Raw genomic sequence first — 9,801 nt, 5'->3', positions numbered from 1 at the left:
GTTTTTTAACCTTAAACCACATAAACACATTTCATTACACCAAATACACAAAATAATGTTAGTTTTAGCAACGTCATATGACCCCTTTAAGACATCAAAGGCACATTTACAGCACAAAGATGTTGCATGTACAGCATAAAGACTGCTACTTTAATTGCATCTCAAATGGCAAGACAAACTCAAGCTGCTCAGAGATAAAGAAAATGAGACAGCTCTTTTCACAGACAGTATAACTCACCCTGACACGACTGCCGGAGAACATCGTGACAACCTTGAGCGACTGACTTTCTCACAAGAGGACAAAACAGAATATGACATATCTTTAGAATGGATTCTGAACAGATATAACTGCAGTCCTATAAGTTAAATTGAAATACATTAAATTATCATAGGCCTGATGAATAATGTTAACCTTTCAGTATATAATTAATAACCATTTCATGTTCACTCGTAAAATGTTTGTTTACTTTTCTCATTCTGGTTATATAACACTCTTTTTTAACATTTATCATATTTATCCTAAAAGAAAACTCAATACCTTAATTTCAAAAAAATGTAAAAAAAAATCTGTATTAAGTAATTAAAAATTAATTCCGTAATAATATATTTGTTTTATTATTATTATTATTATTATTATTATTATTATTATTATTATTATTATTATTACTATGTTTTGTTTTATTTAATTACATTTTATTTACATTTATTTAATTAATTTATGTATTTTATTTGTAACTTACATAATACTCTTTTTAGATATTCAACCTCAAAAATCAATATACTTATAATTAATTATTTAATTATATAATACTATTTATTATAATATTTAATCATATGAATTATATAATACTATTTTCTGCAATCATTATATATGTATTATTATTATTATTTGTGCCATCTGCATAATAGGTCTAAATCCTGTCTGCATGGGCAGACCATTAAACATTTATAAATACATTTTAAATATATAATAAAAATATAAAGAGTCATCCTCCATCTCATTTGTATATACATTAACATACTGTATTCTACATAAGTGAGTCATATTAATTTGCTAAATAATTGTATGGGCATTAAGTTGTCAGAAATCCTTTACAGTAAGTAGTATTAGAATGTTTATCCTGCTTAATAGTACAAGAAGTTGAGCTTTTCAAGTGATATTGATTATAGTTCTGAAGTCAAGATGAACTGAAGCATACCAGAACATTTACATTGTTCAGAATATCTATTGGTTTTATTAATTATTTTCAAACCTTCGCTTTATTCTAATGCACACTTGAAGTGTTAAACTTGTAAAAGCATAGTAGCAAAGGTCAAATCTTTATTGTCAGTTCAGCCTCAGTCTTGTGCAGAGAGCTTGTGCATGATCTATGCTGCTAAAATATTCCATTCACTTCTTCTCATTATAGACTTTGTCGTCTGAAAGACAGAAAACCCTCTACAGGAGTGAGCTTTTCATCTCTCAAGGACTAATCTTTGAACGGCACATGTGTGCATCTGCAATCTAATTTATCACTGCCTACCTGAAAGTGTCTAAAGACTTATGATCATGGAAGAGCACAGGTGTAACACACTGGCTCTCTGCTGGAGGGCAAGAGCGCTTGGAATTAAATGCAGCGCTATATGATACACCGCTCAGCTGCATCTGAAAACACCCTGGTCTGTTTTCAATTTAACTTGTTCACTGTGGGTACATTTAACTTAGGGCAATATTTTAAGGGTCACTTCATGCATTTTGATCAATTGGATTGCTGGGTGTGCGCATTTCACACTTGGCCACATAAATGCGTCTCCGTAAAATGGATCTGATCTAGTATTCCCATGCTTCAGCTCGCTCATTTTCTGAATGCAGAGCTTCCAAACTTCTGCATCCTGATGTTTCTTTGGAAGGAGCAAAGTTTATGTGGTGTAACCGTAAGTTTACAATCTTTAATCTCTATAGAAAAAATAGCTAAGCAAAAATTAAAGTTATCATTTAAAAGAACAGCATGTTACACTGTAAGTTACATGGAGAAAGCTTTGAATGGCTTGCTACTACTGCCTGAAAGATTCAAACTGAATGACATGTCAATTCAGGCCATTTGGCTAATTTGCTTGAGTAATCAGTTAAAAAGAATGATTCCTTTCCAAATTAGACATCGCTGTTTTTGATCATAAACAGCTGACAAATTTCCTACTTCTGAACACATTACTGTAAATCACACATCACTGTCACCAAAAGACGTCAACGATTTAACGAGAACATCTTGTGTTTTAATGCCAATTATGGCAAAAAAACAAAAGTCATGAACACAAAATTCTTGCATTTGCATAAAAAAAATGTTTTAATGTGAACGCGAGTATCTTTAGGGCCTTTCGCACCGCTTTAGTTCCAGAACTAAATGTACAGTATTAAAGTACTGCGACGATTTTTAAATCATGGCGGGTGAGGGCGTTTTCGTACGCGTTTGGCCAATCAATGTCTACTTACGTCATGATTAGTACCAGTTGTGCTGGTTAGACCCTGCTCCAGAGTAGGAGCTAATTTGGTTCTCGAAAAAGGCAGTCCGGTACTAAAATCGCACCTAGTTCCGGCGGTGCGAAAATGCCAAAAAGTGGGTAGTTCCACAATTAGTTCTGGTTCTATGAAAAGGTTCCCGCGGTGCGAAAGGCCCTTTTATATAACAGAACTGAACTTTATATAATGCTATACTAGTCATTCGCCACCATCTTTGTGAATTATGTACATAAATACTGTTTCTCGTTGAGGTTGGAGTTTATCAGACTGTTTCGCTGACCTGTTTGGGCAATTAATTAAAAATATATTTTTTTATTTGTTATTGTGTTTTTAGGCCAGTTATGGCCAAAATATAATTCATGAACACAAAATGCTCACATCTGCATTAAAAATGGTTTTCATTCAAATGCGAGTATCTTCACATAAACTTTTTGTCACGCTATACTTGTCAGTCGCCGCCATCTTTGTGAATTATGTAAATGCTACTTCTCGCTACATTTAGTGTTTATTGATCTTAGCATGAAGCTAAAAAAGCTAAGCATAAATGCTTAAGCAAAAAAAAAGACCACTGGAGTATAAAACGAATGATGAATAAAATCGTACAAATTCATAAGGATTCGAAAAATGTAAAATAGTTACAAATTGCCATGAGATTGTGTTGGTAAATCACTGAACAATTAATTTTAGCTCTATATTTCCATTTTCTTCATTTTCTGGTCAATGTGTAAATAAATTTATTAAATCACGTGTAAGTGCATTTTTCCGCAAAGTCTGCACTCTGGAAATGTCTTAAAATTTCTTTATAATGCATAATAACAGCCACAGAGGGATAAAAGGGTCAGCTATACTCATTTATAGAAACACTTCAGTTTAACCACATGAATGATTAATTATTTAAAAGGTACAGAGTTCAAAAGATACTGCAAAACAGGAGTGACCCTAAGATGCATGGTATACAGTATAAAGTGTGTAGTATACATTTGTCAGGTTACCAGAATCAAATAGCATAATTTGTTTACTGCATACTCATTATGGGTCTTCATTTACGCCTTCTTAAGCAGTCTTCAGTGCTCGCTCTAGTTGATTAAACCACACTATGATTGAAAATGAGCTGAAATTTGAAGTAATTTTGGGTTCATTTCATAAGCACAAATCAAACCGCCTCTCTTCCCACACACAAACACACAGACAGAGGGAGTGACAGCCTCGCTTCGGGTATTTGCTCCGTAAAATCTCAGCTGCCAATCCTCTGATATTGTTACATCAAGTTAAATAAGAAGATTAAAGTTACAAAGGAAAAGCTGTTTAAAAAGAAACCTGAAAGAGTCTAGGGAGTAAATAAAAAACAGAAAGCGTTTTTATAAAGCCCTCTGATGAATGTTAGCCAAACAGCGAGCCAGAATCAGAAAGGTAGGAAAATGGGTGCTGGGATCATAAATTCTCCCTCCTACCTGAAACACGCCTGGGTGTCAGCAGTAGAGTGTGGATATTCCTGGAGGCTGCAGCTGGCCTACATATGCTCAACGCCGTTTGATTTGTCCTCAGCAGTGGTTTTTCCTGACGCTGGAAAATTCCCATTTCCTCTGGACTGATCCAGGTGGTCTCAAGAGCTAAAGTGTTGTTTAGATAAAACTGCAAATGAGAAAACAGAAACCATGTCAGAATGATGAAAAACTATGGCATTCTTTACAGGTTTTGTGAGATTCACACACCAAAACTAAATATAATCAAATAGCATGAATGCTTCCTTTACCTTGTAGTCAGGCACACGTTTTTCCACCCAGCCCTTGCCGTAGTGTGGAGGCAGGACCGTCCGGTATACATGAGGAAACACTGGAAGTAGATCCACACTTGTAGAAGGTTGGAAACCCAACACATGAGGCCTGGAAGGCATCTCCCACTGGGACAGACAAGCAGAAGAGAAGAACAAATTACCACCGAGATCTATTCCGATCCATCTCATTAAGAAGAAGTGAAGAACTGAATCAGGCCTGGGTGGGATGGAAAGCTGTCAAAAAAGCATTTTAGTTACAGGGAATGTTTGGGAAAGTTATGGAAGTCTTTTTGGCATAACACCTGCTGTTCTTCAGCAGTTCCACCAACTGTAACAGGATAAATGATAAATTCCCAACTATCAACACAAAACATTAAATGTTTTTCCTCATAACACGGATGACAGCAGATATTTCTGGAACAGGGAAGGTTTAATTACTACAATTTTACATGATGACCACAATCACAGTCATGTCGGTAACCTTTTTGTATCTCATTCAATAACTACAGAGAAACCGCTTGTTAACGGATCTGTACTGTGAGATGGCTGCTGACTTCTTTTATTGGCACCAATGGTTCCATGAGGAACATTTAACATCCATGAAGCCTTTCCAATCCCCCAAAAAAAGGTTATTTATAGTGCATGGAAAAAAATTCTTAAAAGTTCAAAAAGGAATTATAAAAAGTTCTTCACAATTCACACACACACACACAAAACGTTTGGGAACTTTATTCTTAATAGTGCAAGACTATCTGTGTTTGGGTTCATTGATTCACCAGTGTAACCATTTTGGCTGCAGTGACCATCTTTTATTTTCAAGAATGTAAAAATGTGATGACCTGAACGCCATGTATTCAAGATTATCTTGATTGTTGGATGTTGTTGTTTTGGCTGTCCTTCAAACTCAGTATAAGCACACAACAAGTCAATATGAAATCAAAACTGGCCTTTTTAAACCCCATTCCTGATCCAAACCACCTTTCATACAGTACTTTAATATAATATTCAGTATCACATCATATTACAAGAACAAATGGGTTGTGGACATCATTACATGTTGACTTTGAAGCTAGGAAAGTTCTCTGCAGATTACGCTATATCCGTTTCTTCTGTGTTCAGCATAACATCCTGTTCTATCACGCTTGGTTCTGCGTCAATGCCTCTCTGCAGTAGCAGTCAATCAAAGGCTTCTGAAGGCTGTCTGCAACTCAAAGTCTCTGTTTAAATAATATACTCTTTCCTCCCACTGTCTCTGTCTCTCTCTCTCTCTCTGGTTCCAGTACAGTGCGACTGAGCTCATGCTTGCTGCCTCCTCTGAACGGCACTTTAATGATGTGAAAGCACAAAGTTCTCAATGCCAGGGATGTGGAGCAGTGGTGATCATGCCTCTGCCCGGCACACAGATTAAATGTCACGCTGAGTTTGAGTCGTGAGGGGGAAGCAACTGCAGATGTGAGGGTCATCTTGAGCACAGCACCTCTAGAGGAGCTGAAGGGAGGTAATGCATATAATTTAGATTTTCTGCTTTAACAGTGGCATCAGTTCTCCAAAAGTGATGTTGATAAAATGTTATCAACATCAGATATTGCCCTGCACATTTCAGTCCTTCCTGGCCATATTATTAGGCATATTCTAGCAGCTGCCAGTCCTTCAAATAAAATTGTTTCAAGATTTAATCAAGAACTTGAATCATTGTATTAGAAAGGCACCTTGACTTGACTAATTCATTATCACAGCAAGTCAAAATGCTCAGATGAAGAGTACTTTTTTTTTCTTTTTGTGCCAGTGATTTAAAACTGAACTTAGTGATGTGAACTAAACTTAGTTCTGTGGTTTACAATATATTTGCATTTACTGCACAAATGGTAGCTGCATATAATTTTAATACACAAAGTACTATAGGACCACTGGCTAATACCACAAAAAGCTAATATTTTTGACAAAAAAAAAAAAAAAAAACGACAAGCTGCGAGAAAACAAACACTCGAGTATTTTACAACACATGACGTCTGATAAGCAAAACAAGTCAGACAGCACTCCAGCGGCGAATTTTACCGAATGCACTTTCAATGCTTCAAATGTTCCGTGGGACACGAAATGTGCATTAGCCGTCTCCAGATGATTCAGCAGGCTTGTCAATACCCAAAAAAGCTAATATTTTTGAAAAAAAAAAAAAAAAAAAGATTAGTTGTAGGCAAAACATTACTCACCACATGCATACTATCATTTGCGGGGTATGACCTCTGACCTTTGGCCAAAAAGAGAACCATTTATGCTGCCTTTTATTGCCTCTCAAGTCGTATTTACAACTGGGAATCTCTGACATAATGTTAATATCCGAATTGGGCGAACCATACGCTTTTACTACAAGAACTATTGCTCTAGTGACTTAAGTTTTGTTAATTTTCCCCACAACATATACATTGATTTTTCTTGCCATTACAGTCATGTATACGTACTGTATATAAATAACCATTTGATGCATTTTGTTTGTATTTTACACAATGAAAACAGCACGTATTTGACCAAAACTTGATGACTAGATGACTATCTAGATGTGAATGTATACAATAGAGTGGGTAATGTTTGTATGTTTGTCAATGAATGAGATACTTTTTTTCAAAATCCATTGGATATTAAATATGTTTAATACAGTTTGGCTTTAATAAGATTTCCCCAAGAAATTGGCAAAAATGAACCTAGTGTCCTCCACGATTCCTATTCTTTCCAACAAGAAAGCACTTGAACACGCCAAACTCATAATTGCGACTTCAGAAGTGGGAAATAATAAATTTCAGACAGCATTAACAAAAAAAGATCAAAATTGAAGTTTTGTGGATTTCAGTATATGTTTGTTTCCTCTGAGATCTTCTAAATGCTCTCCTACAAGTTTTACACATGTAAAATGTATAGTCTTTTCTTTAAAAATCGACCACGACTCATCTTTTTCAACAGGGTATACATTTTCTTTATTTCTTTAGTTTGTGATAGCTTCTGGCTATTTTAAAAAAGTATGAGCCCTTCAGTTTTTTACCCCAGATTCCTGTTTCAATACGAAATCACACGTCATTACATCAACACAGGAAAGAAAATGGCACTTGGGGTGTTTAATGCATCAAGGTGATTTCTTAACGCCTTTAATGAGAGATCATGCAGTATTTGTTCTTTAGCAATTTCAATACTGACTACTGACATTCACTTATCCAAATAATCAACAGGGTATTGAGTAATAAGTTGAATAGTACTGTATCTAAACATTATGTTCAGATAAATTCTCTAGTAATAATTCATTTTCAGGACATTTGCAGCCAGAATTTAAATTAAAGGCATAAACTATATTATGGACACAATCTTATCCTTAAGGACAATTGTAAAGCATTGTAATGGCATTATGTAACTCCGTAGAGATATGTCCTAAAGCCTAACCCTACAGCACCAGAGTAAAAGTCAAAAACTTTTTTTTTTCTTTTCTTTTTTTTGGGGACAAAACTTTTCAACAAAGTCATAGTGAAAAGAAGCCCCTAGCAGTATGTTTTTTCATTTGATTTGGTAGAAGCAAATGTTCAGGATGCATGTGATTTATTAAACATACACTTTCATATTGTCATGCACACCATATCAAATATCTACATAAATTCTGAAATTCTCATTCAGATTAATAATAGAAGGCATAGTCTTTGAAAAGTAACGATGGTCTCCCAAAACATGGGGCACTGAACATCCAGTCTATATCTGTATCTGTAGATTGCTCTCTGTATTATCATATTCATTATAGTTGCTATATTTATCAATTCGATACCTTTTCAGAAATAGAGCCTTAATATAAACAGTAAGCAAACCAAAAGCAACTGTGGCAACAAGGAGATGAGAAAGAAACCTTTATGAAACAAGACTTGGTCCTTATATATTTCAGTACTGGATCATAAATTAATTCATTCATTAATTGCAAGAAATAGCTCTTTTAAACTATAAAATGTTCAGTAGAGAAAGTGGGGCTTTTTATTTACATGTGAAGCCCTGTTACCTGAACACTGGGCAGACTGAACTGACTGATGGTCGCGGGTTCCGCGGCGGCAGTGCGCATCACAGGCACAAACGGATCGCAGGACATCTGCCATCCCGAGACCGTCTGAATCACCGGAGGAGGGCGAGAGGAGATGAGCACCGGAGGAGCAGAACCCACCCTACACAGTCCGGAGGTGTTCGGGACCATCCAGAGCCACGGAGGAGCTTCGGCGCTCACGTGCCACAGCTGAGGCTGAGCTTTAACGCGCTGGACCGGGAAAGAAGGATGGATGGAGACTGAAGAAGCTGTCCGTGGAGTGACACTGGAAAAAAAAAAAAAAAGATAGATAGATAGCGCACATTTATCCGCACCCCAGCGTCTCCGATTGACACAAATAGATGGTTTTATCATGCTGGGCCACTGTCCGTACATATTCCGTAATTTATGTATGAATTAATTATTTAAATGCATGGCAAAAACTCAAAGAACCTCATAAGAGTATGTGTAAGCGATATGTGTTCTTTGGGTACAGACAATCTTGCTGTAAACATACACAACTCATTATGTTAAGGTACTTTGAGAATCAGAATATGAATAAAACATATGCCCGCTGAAACATAATAAACAGGCTCCCCCTCCCAAATTCTGCAGCACATGCATGCGCATGGACTAAAACAGGTGGATGCAACCCATTATCAAAAAAAGCTTTTCTGTGTAACTTAAATGGAAAAGTTATTCAGGCTCGTTCACTAAAACAAACCACAACAAGACTGCGCCTAGATGAAACTGCCAAAAATAATGAGTTTTTTTTATACTGCACTGTCCAAAAGTCTCTGAAAGTTTATGAATATTTTAGCGCATATTACAAAAGCACAACAATGCATAAACTATATAACCAGAACTCAAACATCACCACAAGACGACTCTTACATTAGCCTGTTTTCTCCACAGACAATCCTAAACCTTAAGCTGCTATCACGAGAATCAGAATCTGATAAAAAAGCCTATTGAAATATAATAAACAGGCTCCCCTCCCAAAATACTGCAGCACATGCATTGACTTAAACACATGCATTGACTTCTTATCAAGGGCTTTTCTGTGTAACTTAAACGGAAAAGTTAATTTTTTGTGTTTTATTTTTTTAAGATACACCAAATATTAGATGCAAACTCACCTATTGTATGAGGGGTTTGAAAAATCCCTTTATTTCAACATAATTTATGTGTCTGTTAGTGTTTCGTTGGAAATAAAGAAGTAACGCAAAATACAAACAGATAAATTAAAAATGAAACTGTATCTGCAGACGAAGATTTCTAAGAATATCCGGTAAGAATGGTGTCCAAAGTGTCCAAAGCGCAGATAATACACTGATCTCCGTGCGTGCGTTCACGCGCCGTGGATCGCGCTCTCCATATGCACGATCACACCGGGCGGGTTGTTCATCTCGCTCCGTGGGAATCTCGTGGAAATCTGTTCACTGTCAAGCTGACGATTCTTCAGCCTCCCGCAGTGGTGACTCGTAA

The 9,801-nt window shown here is 36.2% G+C and overlaps 1 protein-coding gene across 1 annotated transcript in view; it reads right to left on the bottom strand.

Moving 5' to 3' along the window:
- The window catches only part of tcerg1l (transcription elongation regulator 1 like), a 90,491-nt gene extending 81,974 nt beyond the window's left edge, over window positions 1-8,517 (bottom strand). The window contains exons 1-3 of the mRNA XM_016441672.1: window positions 8,296-8,517; window positions 4,251-4,397; window positions 3,949-4,129 (exon numbers count right to left, since the gene is read on the bottom strand). Of these exons, the coding sequence (XP_016297158.1) occupies window positions 3,949-4,129; window positions 4,251-4,397; window positions 8,296-8,484 (517 nt within the window). The 5' untranslated portion in view covers window positions 8,485-8,517. The remainder of the gene's footprint in view (window positions 1-3,948; window positions 4,130-4,250; window positions 4,398-8,295) is intronic.
- Window positions 8,518-9,801: the final 1,284 nt, after the last annotated feature.

The sequence above is a fragment of the Sinocyclocheilus anshuiensis genome, unplaced genomic scaffold (assembly GCF_001515605.1).
Source record: "Sinocyclocheilus anshuiensis isolate Anshui unplaced genomic scaffold, SAMN03320099.WGS_v1.1 scaffold391, whole genome shotgun sequence".
In the NCBI taxonomy this organism is placed as follows: Eukaryota; Metazoa; Chordata; class Actinopteri; order Cypriniformes; family Cyprinidae; genus Sinocyclocheilus; species Sinocyclocheilus anshuiensis.
Note: the sequence above shows the minus strand (reverse complement) of the source record. Positions and strands in the feature narration are given on the sequence as shown.